Source organism: Epinephelus fuscoguttatus, linkage group LG14 (genome assembly GCF_011397635.1).
Source record: "Epinephelus fuscoguttatus linkage group LG14, E.fuscoguttatus.final_Chr_v1".
NCBI lineage: Eukaryota > Metazoa > Chordata > Actinopteri > Perciformes > Serranidae > Epinephelus > Epinephelus fuscoguttatus.
The window spans coordinates 11,950,560-11,968,970 of record NC_064765.1 but is presented as its reverse complement, the minus strand read 5'-3'; the positions used below and the strand labels follow the sequence as shown (position 1 = coordinate 11,968,970).

The window sequence follows — 18,411 nt, the reverse complement described above, 5'->3', positions numbered from 1 at the left end:
TGATGTTGATTCCACTACAGAAGAGAATTCATGATCACTAGAATAAGGTGGGGAAAAAAAGTGGATACATCGATTTCAGTATCGCTTATCAGTCAAATGAGTTGATACATATCGGCATATATATCAGCAAAAAAACTCCATTATCATGCATCCCTAGTTGAATGATTGGTGACCCTCCCCATATGTATTTTATCTCCATATAACATGAGATGCTCTGTCTTTCTAGTGATTTAAAAGATTGACAGGTATATATATATTTTTGAAAATGTCTCATTATACATTAAAATTAAAAAAGGAACATAGATGCTTCAAATGCAGTCTGAATGATAAAAATCCATGCAGCCACTGTGGAGACATCAATGTCGAAAGTCAAGAGAACAGTCTTGCCAACAAACTTTGGGGTGTAGGTTTCAAAGAGTATAACATCAGTATGCTACAAGCTGTAAGGGAAAACATTGCTGAGAACATAAAACCCTTTGAAAGATCTTAATGAGTCATTTTATAAGGATATTGAGCTTGAGAGCACAGACAATATACTCCCCCGTGATTTTATGTGATTTTCCTATCCATACTGAAATCACAAAATCTGTATTGCAACAATGACAACACACACATTAACATTTAAAACCAGAATACATCTTTATTAATATTTTTGAGGTAACAAAAAATTATTTCATTTTAAAAAGCAGCAGGGAATACAGCGCTCGTTCAACATGAACTAAGAAACGAATCACAAACGCATTCTTGCATTCATGAAATAAACATGCGATAATCACTAGTAGTGGCGGTCAAAGGCAGTGCGTGAAAGTGCCGTACTAAAACAAATACATTTTATTTCCCCTGGTGAGTTTAAAAACCAACAAGAAAAAAAAAACGTTTTCAGTCATTTTTAGTAAAAAGTTTTTCTCGACAAACTATGGCTCGTCTTGTGGAATTCTACATGTAAAAATTGGGATGTTTTAATGAGTCGAGGTGTTTAGGGTCGATACAAGTCACTCAGTTTGAGTTTGATGCTGACCCTTCTTCTGTCTTTGCCAATTCTCTGCTCTGGTCCTGACTGTTTGAAATGTTTCATCTAGTAGTATTTCCCTTCGGACACAAACATCTACCACGTCTGCTTGCAGGAAAGTTCAGCAGATCTAAAGGTGTGAGATGGTGTGGTCCCCTACCTACTTCTGACTGGCAGGGCTCTCTGGTTCTTTCCAGAGCAGACAGATTCATGAAAGGCTGCGGTCACTTCACAGGTGGAGAACAAAAGTGTGAAGCTTGCAAAGCCTGTGCAGAGGCCATCTGTGGAGCAGCTTTGATGCTCTGTGCAGTGGCAAAATCGAAAAATGGTCAACAACGAGAAGTCCCCCAGATCTATTTCCCTTCTGGATATCACACTGACAGATGTGACATAAAACACTGTGGTGATCACACAGAGGATTCAGTGAGACTGTAATACTATCACTGTCATGTAGCACCCTCTACTGTCTGTTGTGAGACCTGCAGCATGTCCATGCGGCTCTGCAGCTCAGCCAGAGGCAAGGGGGGCTTAATACTCTGTGACTGCAGCTGGAAATTCTCTATCAGCTCCTGAAATGACACAGAAATGAGAACAAAGTGAGCAAGAGGAAAGAGTCAAAGGGGTCAAATCGCTGGTAAAAGAAAACATTTCCAAGTTATTCATGATGACAAGGACGCAGTGAACCCTCACCGCCGGCAAGGCCAAGTTTGTTAGCTTCTTCCAATGAGATATGACCTCTTCCTTGCTCAGGACTCCTCTGTCGACCAGCTTCCTAACCAGGAACAGGTAGTTGTTCCACTAAAAATACAAGAGAAGGTATTACAAAAGGTTAAAGAGAACAGAGTCACCTCTCATGTTGGATATCTATTTCAGATTCTCAGTGCAGCAGGCAGGAAAGCCATTAGTACACCATGGCTAAAACCAGAAATACCTACAGGTGATCATTAGATTGACATTATAGATAATATATTACAATGGAAAGAATTACTTCCTCTATCAGACTGAAACAGGACAAGTTTTTGAAAAGACAGAAAAGTTGTGATTGTGTACATTACACCTGTACGACCATCATTTGGTCAGTGTCAAAGATTCTTACCCTTCTTTGTACAGCTAAGAAGCACTATAAGAATGAATACATTGTATGGACCTTGATATAACTCAGTAAAAAGAGGACATCACACCCCACCCCTGAGACTTAACAACACTCAAAGAAAATAACAGTCACAAAAAGGTTAATTTTGAACAAAAAATGGCATTAAACATCTGTTTTCGGGGAACTCAGGCTACACAGGCTCCAGGTTGGATGTCAGCTTTTCCTAAAACAGAAGTATTAAATAAGAAAGGTTTTTATTATTATTATTTTATTTTTTATTATTATTTTATGTTAAAATACCTTCCAGTATTTTGTGCACCTCAGACCAAAGCTGACTTATAACAGTGCACTCACAAAATATATGCCAGTGATTTGCATCCTGGCTCAGGCACAATCTCCATCACTTGGGAGCCTCTCCTGTAGCATGTGCTTTCTGCTTTGGGTACTAAACAGATATATGAATTAGTGCACCTCCATTGAAAGCTGTAATAACGACACCACTCCTCCCTTAAAATCTCAGATTTACCCTAATTTCCCCATTTATTTTTTCAAGTATTCTGTGGAATGGGATTTCTTTGGCATAAAACCATTATATAGTCACTTGCGGTCCATTACGAATGGACCCACGACCCATTTTTGGACCACAACCCACCAGTTGGAGACGACTAATCTAAGGCATACCCTACTTTATCATCTATTTTACTTTAAATGGGACGATGGTGTACAAAATGAACATCATGGTGTATTGAAGAAGACTTGAAACTAGCAATTGAGCCTGTAAACACATTAGGAAAATGTTTACTCAAGTGAGAAGTTGAGTCATTTTCTCAGACCTCTATACAATTGAATGTCTCTTTGAACTTGGCGGAGTCGCCCCCTGCTGGCCATTAGAAAGCATGCAGTCTATGGTTTTAAATCAGTAAAAACATGAGCACACCTGTTGCTTTTAATCCTTGATCAGTAATAGTAAAAGTATGTGGTGAGGTATTTGAGGGGAACATCCTATAAACAGGTAAAAGCAGAAGTATTTTCAGCAGCATCAAAAGTACCTCAGTGTCGCTGGCCTTCAGCACAGCAGTGACCGTGAGCGGGGTGAAGAGCAGGTGGAGGGGGGCGAAGGAGCAGCAGTCTCCTCCCCACAGCTCAGCAAGCTGCTCCAGCAGTGCTCTGACAGGAGCCTCTGATCCTGAACCAGGACCCACAACAACCCTGTCACCCTTGCCGGCCCCTGACTGAGACGGCACCGGCAGCTCTGCTGACACTGAGCAGAGACACACAACAGCTACTTAGACACTCTCTTACACAGTACATCAACTGGACTTTATGTTGCTATTAAGCAGTTTACAGTTAAACAATGAACACACTGTGTGTCATAAAGACATAGTTTCCCTGTAATTATCATTCACAGACCCTCTTACCCAGTTTGCAGGCCAGTAGGACAGTAGTGTTCAGTAGCATCTGCTCTGACACCCCAGATGAAAACTAGGTGAAGAAACAGGAGACAGAGTGTGATGAATACTGGCAACAACTGGTTAATTTACTACATGTTTTTTCTTGCATTTGTGTACCTTTCTGCAGGCCAGTGTGTCGCACACTCTCTGCAGCAGCGTTCGGATCTGATTGGCATTCAGCAGCTCCTCGTCAGTCCTTGGGCCGACTGCTATGCTCAGCAACTCCTTTATTAAGAATCAAATTAAAGCAGAAGTTCAGACAGACATCAGTCACTTTTACTTCAGTGAGAAGTAAGGTTAATTATCTTATATTTCATTTCTGCAGTGTCATGACAAAGGAAAATTCAATGGGTATTTTTGCAGAATAACTCAACAGTGAAGTTCTGTGGAAGTGCCTCAACATGTTTTTGCAGAAGCTACATTGCCTCTCATGTCGGCGTACCTTCATCTCAATGAGGATGTCGGAGGGCAGTGAAGCGCTGTGGTTGCAGTGTGGAGGGCAGGATGTCACTCTCTCACTCCCCTGTTTCCTCTTGGGAGTCGTCGCCTGCTCCTGGGTGACCAGCTCCACCACAGCACCCTCCGCGTCCCTCGAGTCTGGAGCCGCCGGGCTGACCACCGCCTTCATCACGCGATCATACCGGTTCTTCCACTCTCGTCTTATCAGGGCTGATAAGAAAACAGAAGGAAAATCTTACATGGGTGTCTTTAGGGAACCTTAAATCACAGTACTGGTTTCTTTTTTTCTTTTTCATCCACAATGGCAGTGATGTTCTGTAATAGGATCCCAGCAGCACCGAGAGGTTTAAGGTTCAGTGCTTTAAAGGATTCATAGCAGGGTTTTTATTGTTTTAGTGTGTGTGCTACATACAGTATCATGCTTTTTTCCATGCCTCTATGAAAGCCAGTAGCTGCCATCCATTATGACATGAAAATCAACATTAAAAATGGATTCCACTGATCCAATACACCCAATTGTTTTTGGCCCGAATACTGACCTTATTAAGCAGATCAGGTATTATCCATGACATAACCAACTCACATTATTTTCAAGTGAGTCCAAATTAAATGTGTGAAAAAAAGAACACTGGTATAGAATCACAGCTTGGTTTTAGGATCCTACATGTCAGAATTAAACAGAGGTGTTACATCCAGACTTTATAATGGTTTTATGTCAAAGAAATGCCATTCCACAAAGTACCTTAAAAATAAATGGGGAAATTAGGGTAATTTTTAGATTTAAGGGAGGAGTGGTATAGTTATTAGAGCTTTCAATGGAAGTGCACTAATCTATCTATATGGAGAGAATTGGGCCGGAAATGTCTAATTAAATTCTATTTAGTACCCAAAGCAGAAAGCACATGCTAAAGGAGAAGCTCTCAAGTGCTGGAGATTGTGCTAAAGCCAGGATGCAAATCACTGGCATATATTTTGGGAGCACCCTGTAATAAGACAGTTTTGGTCTGAGGTGCACAAAATACTAGAAGGCATTTTCAATGTAAAAATACCTTCCCTATTTAACACATTTATTTTAGGAAACACTGACTTTCTACCTGGACACTTTAGCGAGTTTTTATTGGGCGTTTTGCTATCTGTTAGTAAGAAAATCGTCACAGGACATTGCCTGCTTTCTGAGTGCCTGGTCTCCTAACCAACTTAAAAAATAATGCACTAAAATGTCTCCCAATTTGATAATGTTTGTTTGTTACACATCCCTTTTTTCACAATGTAAAATAGTTAAAGAAAACTGTATGGGGTACACAGTGTTGAAAATAGGATAATGAGAAAAGAAGGTCTTAAAGATGCTCTCCTATGGCAGCTCTACCATGTCAAGGCATGAACACAGAACCTCTGGGGGTGTCCTGTGGTGTCTGGCACCAGGGTGCTGACAGCAGATCCTTTGAGACCTGTCAGTTGTGAGGTGAGGTACTGGCAAGTCCCGCAAATGCTCCATCAGATTGGGATCTGGGGAATTTAGAGGCCAGGTCTTGAGCTCATCGTCACATTCCTCGGGTCGTTCCTGAGCAGTTTTTGTGGTGTGGCATGGTGACTTTTCCTGGTAGACGTAGTGCTGTTGCCATGAGGGGGGTGTACTTGGTATGTTACAATGTTTGGGTGGATGGTGCATGTCAAATGGCATCTACATGAATGCCAGGACCTGAGGTTTCACAGCAGAATGTTGCACCGTAACAAGATGATCGATGTTATTCACTTCTTCTGTCAGTGGTTTTAATGTGTAACCATGTAACTGGTTGTCTGCTTGCAATTAACACTTCAATAATAAGGAAAAAAAAGAAGCACTGCTTAGTACTGGCAGACATCCTGTGGTATTTGAATCCAGACCAATCCCAAAACATGGATCGATTCCTCCCTGCATTTAAGTGCACACTGACTTGTATTTAAGACAGTTAAAACATGCGTGGTGCATTAAGCAGCTACCTGTGATGTTGGCAGAGAGCCAGCTGCATGCCTTCTCTGTTGCAAGACGTTTGGTGATGTTTTCAGACGTGGTCAAGACCTGCAGAGAGTAAGTACAAAACATGGGAACAATAGACACACATACAAGATTCGAGTATTGATAAGAAAAATCAGGATTTACAGACTTGGTTTGACACAGATTACTTTACAGGGGAAACTCGTCATATCATGTTTTTTAGAGGACTTACAGCAGGAGAGGTCTCGTCTGGGAGCAGGATTCGTATGGCCTCAGGACTCTTTTCAGAGCAAAATCTGCAAAACCACAAAGAGATCACCACAAAGAAATAAAAGCTAACAATGTGTGACGAGGAACCCAGAAAGTAAAACATCTTTTTCCAACAATCAAATGGCCATTCACTCACACAGGCATACAACAAGTTAACATACAACAGTTTGCCTGTAAAGAAGCTGTCGTACCTGGTGGCTCTTCCCAGGGCCTCCAATCCGGCGACACACAGCTGAGCACAGATGGTGTCATTCAGATTTGAAGGATTTGAGTTTGGCAACCTCAGTCCATCTTGTAGCATCTTCTCACCTCGCTCTACCAGCTCACTCACTAATGTGGCCCTGTTGAGGATCCCCAAATACACATGAATACACACACGTCTATCTACACAGGCTGGTGAATTCACACCAGTCACAACCTAGGTGCTGGCAAATCGGTTGATACTAACTTCATGTGCTTGACAGCGTTGGATCCAACTCTTTCGGCTACAAACTCCACAGTGCGACGCAGCGATGGAGGCTGGTTGTGGAAGAAGGCTTGCTCGAGGTCCACCTGTCACATGAAAGTGAATGACTTTAATACTCGCACACACAGAAACACTTCAGTTTTGTCATTCTACATTTCACTCCACTGCCTCTCCCACTGACTCACCTGTAGTTTCTGCTGCGACCTGTTGGCGCTTGGCGTATCCTTAAGCTCAGCAGAAGTGGGGGTGATCTTGCGGATAATTCCTCCACTCTTGGCTGCGCTTCCAGACACAAAGGCAGCGAGGAGCTTACGGAACTCACCTGGAGCGAGAACAATGAGGCAGAACATCAAGACACAGCTTAATGAAGTGCAGCTGCTCAATGTTATTTTAGCTATCCAGTTCTAATTAAAAGCCTTTTACCTCTTGAATTACACAAAAAAATATACATGTAAAAATAAAAAAGTCAACAATGGTAAATTGTATTTTTATTTTATTTATTTTCTATTTATTTATTTATTTATTTTGATTCATAATTGATTGGGTTTTACTTAGATTTTTGTATCACTATTATCATCTCTCATCTGTATTTTATTTTATTTTCATCTTTATTATTTATATTACTTTATTTATTTTTAGTATTTTTGAATGTACTATTATTTAAATAGTCTTTTTTATTTTTTTTTTACTTTATTTACTTTATTTTTTTTTAAATTTACTATCTCTGTTTTATTTCATTTGTATCCTTATTAATTTCTATTTTTCATTTTTTGTATTAGTATGTTGATATTTATTATTTTTTTAATCAAGCCTTTTTTCACTTAAATTCTGATTATCTTCAGCTTTTCTAACTTAAATTTTTATCTTTATTACAACCTGTTTTGTTTTATTTGTATCTTTTACTCATTTCAATATTTTTTGCCTCTTTTACTATATCTGTTTTATTTCATTTTTCTCATTTATATCTATATATATGTTTGTATTATTATTATTATTATTATTATTAATAATAATAATAATAATACATTTTATTTGGAGGCGCCTTTCAAGTCACCCAAGGTCACCTTACAGAGCATTAGTATGTTCAGATTAATTTATATTATTATTTTTAAACAACTTTTTTCTTACCTTAAATGTTTATTGTCTTTATTTAAACCTGTTTTATTTTAATCTCTTTATTCATTTTAATCTTTTTTGCCACTATTAACCTATCTGTTTTACTTCATTTTCTCCTTATTAATATATATTTTGTATTCAGTTTTTATTAGTATTTTCATATTTATTATTAGTAGTGGTAGTATTTTAATTAAGTCTTTTTTTACTTCGATTTTTATTATTACTATTACCACCCGTTTTATTCCTATTTATCTTATTTTATTTTTATTTCTATTTTTCAATAAAAAAATCTGTAGTATTTTATTATTATAGTTACAATTACTGTTATTTTAAATAAGACTTTTTTCAGCGTAAGTTTTTCTTATCACAATAAGTATCTCTCTATGTCTCCATCAATGTATGGAGATATCAAAAAATAAATAAATAAAAATCAAAAATGTGTACTTAATGCCTGAAGGGACATGTAAGATGTCTTTCCATGTTCCACTCACCAAGAAATGGACAACATGTATAAAGCAGCTGCTGATCCACCAGGAGGATGCAGTCCTGCAATATAAAAAGAGAAACCTCAGTATACATGAAAAACCAGCAGTGGTCATTTTTCACACAAACAGCTACTTATATGCATATTTCACTTACAAGCCCCGCAGCAGTCGTGACGCCGTCCTCCAGCTTCGCTACCTCAGTGAATTCGCTGGTGAAGAAAATGTCCTCAGGAATCACTGGGATCTACAGAAGTCAAAAAACACCAAGTTCAGTTACACAGAACTGTTGTGTAAAAATGAATATGACTTTCAGACAAACACAAAAGTGAGCTCTGCAACGATTCGTGTTCTACTAATCACGTCACATTATACAAAAACAAATAATATCCACAAGTTGAGTCTCACCTGGAAAAGCCAGCCCAACACTGACACCATCAGCAGCTTGTTCAGGTAACACACTTCTTCACACCTGCCCAGCAGCATCCTCCTGCATGCATAAAATATATTTAACAAAGAGGACAACAAGAGGTCAAACATCACAAAAAGAAAGACAGGAGCGTTTGTATGTATCAGGTTCCTGATTTTTATGAGCTTTAGATATGTTTTCAAGTTAAATAATTTCAGTGTGCAAAAATATTTAAACTTAAATACACATTTTTACATTTTAAGGGGAAAAAACTCTATTCAAGAGAAGACCATGTATAGAAAATTATCAGTATGAGGGTTGCAGTGGTATGGGATTTTCAAGGTATGATAACTATCTCAGGAAATTTCACTGTTCTGCCATATTACACAATTATAATCATCAGTTTGATGACCCTTAAAGGACTGAAAACGGAAGATTTTTTGGCTGAACATACACTTTTCTTTAGTGGAAGTATGTGTAAAAAGTCTGACAGCCAAGGAGGAAAGGAAATGTGCATATGCAGGTGAGATTCTCTATACTGTTCCATTTTTTTCCATATCGTACATAAGCAAATAAACATGTTATGATAGCCACTGATTTTCATACCCAGTATACTGCTGCAACCATAAGCAGTACAGTATTGGCAGAGTTCTGTTGGTACCACAAAAGTATGTTTATTTTACACCGAACAATGGCTGACTGTTCTCAGACAAATGTTTACAGTATAAATGTGCAGAAATGGAGACAGACCTGTACAGGAGTAGCAGTGTGCCCAGTGCAGTCCTGTAGCAGGTCAGCAGAGGACCGATAAAGTCCAGCATGGAGAGGAACTCCACCAGCCAGGGCACTGTCAGGATGGTGCGCCTCCTCTTCATACTTTTACTCAGCACAGCGCACACGTCCAGCACTGGAACACTCTGACAGACCAAGACATTGTTTTAATTAAACTAAATGCCCGGCAGTAAACATTTATTTATTTTTCTGGACCACTGATGATATTGACTGAAGAGAGGAACATTTTAGAGTTTTACCTGCTGTGTTTTAAACAGGCCACACAAGTTAGTTTATAAACTTTTTTCTTCTCCTCACCTTGCTGCGCAGGGCGAGAGCAGTCTCCTGTATCTCCCTGGATGGTCTCTCAGATGTTTGGTAAGGCAGAAAGGAAATGAAGCCCAGAAACTTAGCCAGAAGACGCGCAAGGAGGAGCACAGAGGTGAATCGCTGCTTCTCATCCTGATGAGGTAGATGGAACATGGAGACAAGGGTTTGTATTTAATAAATACCAGTGTTTCCATCAGATTTGTCTTCTCTGAAGCTGACATCTACGTGACGTTAAGAACAATCCAGGCTGAAATCTTTTGCATGCCGAAAAAGAATAACTGGTTGTAAAACTAGCTTGATGCAGACTGACAGGGCACTTGAATCTGTGACACTGACATTTCGATAACAGGAATTTGTCTGACTCTGATAGCATACCTGCTGCTCCATGTCACCGTCTCCCTCCTCCTCGGCCTCCCCGATGGAGGCGGGAGGGCTCTGAATGGACACCTCATCCAGCTGGAGGAGCTGCTGACACAGGCTGTCCTGCAAGTGCTGGTTCAGCTGACAGCTGGTACACAGCGTGTGAGACGTGTTAGATCACACAGAGACAGCAGACACTAAAAGCTTTTGGGAAGTTGTCGAGGAAAATGTTTAATTTGGTTCAAAAAGGACATCTACCGAATGAAAAATACGATCAGAAAGGAAAATTACTGCTGTTATTAAAAGGACATAATGAGTTATTATCAATTGGGATAACTTCAGAGCTACATAAGCCAGTTAAGGTGTAAAGCATCTTGTGGTTTTTGCTTACCAGCTCGCCGTCTGCAGGAAATCCCTGAAGAACTCCTGGTGACCAGGGAAGGATGGAGGAGGGCAGGGGCCAACAACTCCATGAGGCTGAATGAGACGCTCCTCAAGGCGCTTCAGACGTCCCAGGCTGTCAGCTCCTAGCATGCCTAGCAGGTCCGCATCGGGAGTGTCTCCAGGAGAGCTGTTCACACGGGGGCCTTTACACATCTGGGAAAAAATGTAAGGGGTTTTGTGTCAACTGTGTTTTATAGGCAACACCAGGCCCCTAATGTCCAGGGCTGGTAATCCAAAGTGTGGGATCATTTTGAGAAGGTGAAGGATGAACCCAAGGTGATATGTAAACTCATCTTCATTGGTCGACTACAAACATGACGTATCATCTGCAACATGGAAGTAGCTACATGCCCATTAGCCCACAGCATCATTAACAGGCGGCTCGCTCAGTGTGTGACGAGCACTTGTAGATAAAATATGGGCCTATATTAATGAAGGTTCATTAGTACGGTTTTGTATTTCTCTGTAATGTATTGTAAACATGTGGGTGACTAGCCGACTAATGGCTCTAAGTGACGACTGTTGGTTCTTAGTCTGGGACAGCCCTACTTCTATTTAAAGGAGAAATGTTATCACTGCAGATAAAAGTCCATTTGACGTAAATATAACTCTGTACTGAAGGTGTGACTGATGTGCCACAGTTTACCTGAACAAGCTGTTTCAGGAACAGACGAGCAAAATGGGAATGGTTTCCTGCAGAGGTCAGCTGACTCATCATTCCTCTAAAAAAGAAGATGGAGCAATGAAACTCACACAGAGCAAAAGCAGATCAGATAAGTGGATGGAATTATACCTGAACCATAAACTAAAAAAATTAAAACGTTAATTGCACTTGCCTTATCCTACTGCCAAGAGCAGAGTCAAAGCTCCACCCCTGCTCTTTGTGAAAGTCCTCCCATTCTCGTAACACCTCATAAAAAATATCCCTGAGAAAAGAGCAAAAACATCAACACAAACATGGTGATAAAGTCTAATTCAGCAGTTTCTTGCACTCAGCCTGTTTGTAATCCTGAACTCTCTCCACCCGCTGCACACTTCCTCTTTCAAACAGTTTTTACTGGAAATGTGGCAAGAGGGCAGCTGTGCAGAACAACAAAGAAGCTGTGAAATACCTCTGTTTTTTAAAGGTGTGGAAGGCCTTGTCGCTGCCGAAGTTGGACCGGTTGTCAGTCGCAGGCTGGAACGGGACCGAGTGGATGAAAGTGGAAACGGACGGAGAGAGCTGGAAGAGATGGAGGAATAAAAACAAGATGGTGTATAGTTCAGACAGATAATGAGCATTTTAGTGAAACCAAATATTAGAATAAGTAAATGAAGTGGCATCTACAATATATTAACATTAATAGGGCTGCAGCTAAAGATTATTTTAATTACATTAATTAATCAATCCATCCCGAAGCGTTCCCAGGCCAGGTGAGATATGTAATCCCTCCAGCATGTTCTGGTCTACACTGGGGCCTCCTTCCAGTAGGTTGTGCCCAGACCACCTCTAACAGGAGGCATCCAGGAGGCATCCTGATCAGATGCCCGAATCACCTCAACTGACCCCTTTCAACACGAAGGAGCAGTGGCTCTACTCAATATCAAGTAGATCAATTTGATGTCTATCAACTAATTGGTGCAGCTCTAATAAAAACCACAATGAAACAGGTGCTGTCTTACAAAAACATGGTGTATAATAGTACTAATATTTTATTATATTCAGTAATACTCAGAGATTAATAAGTATTTATAGCAGCACAATATAATACAAGTGAGTTACCTTGGCTGTGCTTCTGTCTTGGGCCTGTGTCAGACGGTCCCTTAGATCTGGAGAGAAAGACGCCACTCTTTCATTCTCTGCCAGCAGACGCAAAGTACACTTGTCCAAATGAGCCACCAACCTGACAAGAGTACACAGTTAGGGAATCAGCTCAAGGAGACTGGAGGAGCAGCATCATTTAAATAGGGAGCTGTGTGCTGATATATTCATGTCAATGAAGAGGAGAAAATTTAGGAAAGATGTGGCATAAGGTATAAAACAACTCACTGAAACTGATTCTCCAGAACCTTCACCGCAAAGTACACACAGTTGTGTACGTGTCTCAGGTAACATCTCTCCAGGACGTCTGAAAACGTGGGGAAAGGGAGGCTTTATCTCAATTTCAGTTCAAAGAGAAGTGAGAAATTTCCTACTGCTTTAGGATTAAAGTGACATCAAAAATAAACACATACCTGAATTCATCGCACACAGACTGTCCTGTTCATCATCATCATGAGTGTGAGGAGACCGGGACGTTAGCAGCTGCACCACAAAGAAGAGCTCCAGGAAAATGTTTGGCACAAGATTTTCTGTAAAACAAGATACACAAACAAAATCCATTTATTTAACTTTTTTTTAACTTACATACATTTGTCTACTTACTAATAAAGCATGTGAACATGTTTAAAGTCTGACTTCTTAATTATTCACGGTTTTATTTATTCACAATATCATATTACTGATTTATATATTTTGCTTTATTTAATTATCTGAGGAAGAACTGATAGATAAAAATATATTTAAGTTAAACTTTTTCCTCCGCAGTTTCCTTGTATAGCCTGTTAACGCCGCCCTGTGGTCACTTACCAGAAATGCAGGTACAGTACAGCTCTGCAAGGAGATCCAGTTCCAAAGAGAAAGTGACTTTGGATGGTTCAGGACAGGGTGTCTGCAGATCTGGTGTAACTTTAGATCCCATCCTAAGCCCTGACTTGGTTGGGGTGCAAGGGTCCAGAGAGGACGGCAGAGGAGAGCCGACCTGCTGAGCTCGCTTTGTCCTAAAAACAGGACATTTTGGATTGAGAAACAGCAGAGGTAAACAGAGGTGAAGAGCAAGTGATGCTGCGGTGGAGCCAAAAACAGCAGACGCTATTATTGATAATAATAATGGTAAAATTTAAAAAATAGATACTGTAACATATGTGTAGAAATCTGTAAAAGAATACCATGTATAGAGTGTTAATTACAAAGAAAAAAATGTGTGTACTGTTTGCATTGCTTTGGTTTTATTGCTGCATTGCACATCTGAGGTGTTTGCACTAATATAATACTGCACAATATTTTTTTAATAAAGGTAAAACTCCTCAAAAGAGGTCGACTTTCACGTCAAAATAATCATTCTGCATGTGCACTTACTTTTCCCTCTTTAGAAGCTCCCTCTCTTCCTGTAGGCTCAGTGGACTGCCTGCTGTCATCGACCCCTCAAGTGTCTCTACAGCTAAGGAGGGACTATTAGATTCACTGAATGGGGTGGAGGTGAAGCAGGTCTTTGGTTTGGAATGTGGCCGCTCCGCACTGACTGGCGTTGGGTTTATTCTTCGTGATGGTTTGGATGCCCTAAGGGATAATGGAAACTGTTAGACAAAGCTTTAAAAAAAAAAAAATCAGTGTTGATTTTGTTTAGGTGTTAGGAGTTGTTTGGACTCACGCCGGTGAAATGGGGGACGATCCAACAGGAGGGAAGTCCTCCAAGTTGTTGAAGTTGAGCTGCCCCACAGATGGAGGTGAAACCTGCTCGCTTACCCTACTGTTCCCTCCTCCTCCTCCTCCTCCTCCTCCTCCTCCTCTACCAAACCGCCTGCCCCCGCTTTCCCACCGTCCTGTATCATCACTGTGATGCCCTCCACGCCATCCTCCATATTTCCCTTGTCCCCCCGCTGCCATGCTGCCACCACTTCTTCTGCGGCCCTTCTGTGACTGGTAGCCGGGGCTGTTCTGGAGCTCAGGAGGAGAAACCATGTAGTCCCCCAGACTGATCCTCTGACCAGACCGGCGCTCAGAGCCTGCAGGCCTGGGGACGGGGCTCCATCCTGTGCTAAAGGACGGGCTGCTGAAGGCGTTGACCCCACTCAGAGAGTGGGACCCTGACTGACCGGCAGCATCCCACTCAGTTCCAGGTGACACCGAGGGGGCAGGGGAGAATAGCTGGACCCTGCTGGCACTACGCGAACCAGCTCCACCACCACCTCCACCTGACCTGCAACCCCTCCTGTCAGTGAAGGTCTGTGTCTGTGCTGCAGGTCTGGGGCGGCTGGGGGTCTTGGCCGGCGTGGCAGGGCCATGGGTTAACGCTTGGCTGCTCTGTTCTCTCAGGAAGTTTAAAAGAAATGGGACAAATTCTTGTTTGTGAACTGTCACTCCAGGTTCTCTGAATGCCAGCCTGTCTCCATCCTGTTGAAAAGACAGACATAAGTGCTGGGAAAATGGACTGTGACAAATGCAGCATTTATAAAGCTGAATTGACTGATTATAAATGCCCTTAAATCCCCGATGAAGCAAAGATGGAGAGCAACTAGGTCAGTACAGGTTTTGCTGGACAGCTTCAAGACATTTCCACAGAAAAACAGCCTGTTGGCCTAGCTAACAATGCGCTGACTAATTTCCGCCAAGCTGCACAGACCTCCTCATATATTATTAATAATAACCGCAGCAAACAGCCATGGTAAGCTGTGATTCAAAGATACATTTTGTGGAAGTTGACGCACCGTCTCGCCTGGAGTCCATCCCATCCAGGCTACAGCTAACCTAGCAGGCTAACTTAGCTCCCCAGCTAAAAGTTTTGTTTACAATCGGTTGCGGGATATGTCATCTCATAAAAAACGTTCAACGAGGGAACGCTAATATAAGATGTTTGATTCATGTGGCTTGTAATCGTTACGGACCTACCTCTTCATTCTTTAGCCAGCCCAAGACCGTTTTAATGTCCACTTTCTGTAAGAGAAGTGATTCCAAAAGAGCCGCCATTCTGCTGTGGGTGAAGGACTGAGGAGAGGGGGGCGGGGCCAGCGTGTGCGCAGGCGCGTCATGCGTATGACGTGTGCAGTTCAGTGCAGCTGACAGAGCCTGACAATCTTTTTCATTATAAGATGTTTTTAAGGGTTTAGAGCAGTGGTTTTTAACTCTTTTAAACTTTTTTTTTTTAATTTTTAAACTCTTGTTTGTTTGTTTTTAAACATCTTATTAAAAAACTGCATGAGGACACAACATTAATGTTATACGGTGTGCACAGGTTCCGTGTTTTTGTAGCTTTTTTATTTTTTGAGATTAGAATTGACTGAATATTGACTGGTATTGTTTTAGTTCAAATTCAAATAATAAAAAGGAGGGTTTATGATTGTAAAATTTTCACTTATGAATGTGAGATTTTGCAAGTAATAGAGTCAAATTTTTGTGTCGCATACGACCTTATCCCCAATACCCTTTAGTCCTAGGCTGTGCTCGTTGGGCAGACTGTTTCCAGACAGTTTAATCCTGCCTAGGAAAGAGAAAATGGCTGAATTATGTTTGCTACAGGCAAGGCATTCAATTGCACACTTTTAGAAGAATGTGAGTTGCTCTTATCTTGGCTGTTGGTTGATTTTACAGCGAGTTTGGCCCTTAAAAACTCACCTATATAGCAAGAAATAGGGCTTCTGAGTTTATTGATATTTAGGGAATGTGACAGTGTATGTGACATTGAAGATGCTTTGGAAATGTAAGGTTTAAAGGACACAAACTAATGTGAGGATAGTGTGCTGTACCCGGTCCTAAATGTGTGTTAAATTCTATCTTTTGGTTTACTGCTTTATTGTGATTATTTATTTTTATGTATGTAGGTGTTTCTTTAATGATTATGATTTTTATTTTAACAATTATTATTGCTTTTTTATGTATAATGCCTTATGTTCTAACTGGGAGGTGGGTCTTATATGTTTGTCTAACTTGTTAAATGTTTAAAATCAATAAATATATGTTTGATGATAATAGTGATCATACTGATTTGCTTTGGTAGAGGGGTGAGTACAAATGCGAAGCAAAGCATATTCATAAGAAAGGGAAAATACAAAATCGATGTACTGGGAATTTAAAAAAACAGACATCTTGCCAAAAAATACAGGAGCTGCTGATGAATCATCTTAAAAGTGACCTCCCTCACATTATTTTTAATAAGATATTTAGAGGGTAGGCACCAGATTTTCCTCCAGTTCAGGTTTGATCTTAGTGAGGATGTGAGGTTGCTAGGTGTGATGCATTCTTTCAACAGATGTGATTGGCTGACACAGACACACCCCTTTGTGAGCCTGCAAGGTGTGGACACCCAGTGGAAATGAAATGAACTGCTGACTGTGAACGTGATGTCACTGTTGGTGTGATCACTCTGCTGATGGAAGGTTGAAACAGACTCAAGTCACCACAGCTGCCATGTTTTCCACCTTAGGAGCTCTATTAAGGTCTAAGATGCTCACTTAATTACTCTTATCTTTACAAGGACCTAGTCTTATCCTTAAGGGGAAACTCTAAGAAAACATTACAATTCTAAGAATTATCTTAGACTTTTGTCACCAGGTGCAACTCTTTGTGCATTTGAATGGGAGTGTATCTGAAGCAACATCTGCTCTCCTCTCCCTCTTACCTGTCATGTTGCTTTGCATGATTAATAGTGTAATGTTGCTGAGGTTTTATCTGTCAGTGCAGATGTGTTAGGCAGTTATCACACTAAACTAGAAGAAAAATAATAATAATCTGCCTGACTGCACTACAGATCAACTTTAACATTTAGGTTTAAGTGTTTATAGGCTATAGAACAGTGCCACAGTCAGGTGCAGCTTGTTAAATGTGGAGTTGAAAGCTTCTATCATATGCGTCATTTTGCTTGGTAATGATTCCTAAAATAAAACATTTAGGAAAGCTCAAAATAGGGATGATTTAACATGAAAAAAAATATTTGCAGACTGGACGTATGCATGCTGGAAAACAATTTGGGGGCCAGATCTGGCCCTTATACAGTAGCTGCTGCTTTGAGACCCCTGATTTAGGAATATTCAGGTGATTTAAGTTACAGCGTATCACAAAGGCACTGTTGTTGACTTTAACATTTATTTAAACTTCCCACTCTAAAAAATCTAATTAATTTGATCAAGTGTTAAGGCAAATGCCACACACATAAACTTTAAATCTTTTAAAATGTAAATTATGTCATTACGTATGCTTCAAAGCAGAAACAAGTAAATGTATGTCTGAAATACATGAAAATTGTTCTAGCAAACCTCACAAGTCTGTGTAATTCTTCTGTTTTTGCTAATATGACCATGTTTTGTGGTATTTTGGTTGTATCTTTAACTTTGACTCTTTTTCTGATATTAACTCCCCTGTTACAAATTATTTTTCTTATCAAATATGCTTAAACATCGACACAAAAATTAGTAAAACCCTATATAATTGCCAGTTTCAGGATTAAAAACACAAACCTTCCACAAGATTTTTTTTTGTCTGCATGCGGAATGAGTATTTTATTTATAACCAGTTTATAAAAATAAAATACAAAATAATTTTAAAACAAAAAAGAAAAAAAAACACTGTACAAGGCATTGATATGATACAAATGATAGAATCAACATAAATAATTACAGTTATATACAATGCAAAACTCCCACTTGTTACATTCTTTCCTTGAGACTGTACAGTTACATTTCAAAACCATGACGTACATTACAACACAAAAAATATCAACCATTAAAAAATCCTGACAAAATGATGGATGGGCAAAAAATTAGCAAATGTCACAATAAATAATCTTCTGTCAAGTATTTATAAGTTACTAACAAGTAATCGGATGTTATGACATGAGAAGTGTACCAGTGCACACCAAAAGCTTTCATTAGTTTCCATCAAAACTAAATAAAAACAGCTGGGTTTGTTTCATTGGCCGGTGGGTATCTGCGACTGCAACTACCCTGCAAGCTACTATAAATATGACACCTTTCTATGAGCAGGCC

The 18,411-nt window shown here is 40.1% G+C and overlaps 1 protein-coding gene across 1 annotated transcript; it reads right to left on the bottom strand.

Annotated features, from left to right (window-relative positions):
- Nucleotides 1-620: 620 nt before the first annotated feature.
- cdan1 (codanin 1) lies at nt 621-15,418 on the bottom strand. The gene is made up of 28 exons (XM_049597177.1): nt 15,323-15,418; nt 14,085-14,827; nt 13,793-13,993; nt 13,244-13,434; nt 12,850-12,966; nt 12,665-12,743; nt 12,398-12,518; nt 11,748-11,857; nt 11,472-11,561; nt 11,282-11,357; nt 10,583-10,788; nt 10,207-10,339; nt 9,820-9,963; nt 9,481-9,647; nt 8,730-8,811; nt 8,479-8,568; nt 8,331-8,385; nt 6,909-7,045; nt 6,706-6,809; nt 6,449-6,598; nt 6,220-6,283; nt 5,993-6,071; nt 3,996-4,222; nt 3,671-3,778; nt 3,521-3,584; nt 3,152-3,363; nt 1,700-1,807; nt 621-1,578 (listed from the first exon to the last, which is right to left on the bottom strand). Exons 1-28 carry the CDS (start codon nt 15,398-15,400, stop codon nt 1,456-1,458), a joined length of 4,059 nt encoding a protein of 1,352 aa, XP_049453134.1. The 5' UTR covers nt 15,401-15,418; the 3' UTR covers nt 621-1,455.
- Between the last annotated feature and the right edge of the window lie 2,993 nt (nt 15,419-18,411).

Bases quoted from the DNA above. Each gene is read 5' to 3' on its own strand.
- cdan1 (XM_049597177.1), bottom strand. From the start codon at position 15,400: ATGGCGGCTCTTTTGGAATCACTTCTCTTACAGAAAGTGGACATTAAA. The intron at 11,858-12,397 runs GTAACTCACTTG...CATCTCTTCCAG, and splicing joins AAGACAGAAGCACAGCCAAG to CTCTCTCCGTCCGTTTCCAC. The intron at 11,562-11,747 runs GTATTTCACAGC...CTCTTTTCTCAG, and splicing joins CACACCTTTAAAAAACAGAG to GGATATTTTTTATGAGGTGT.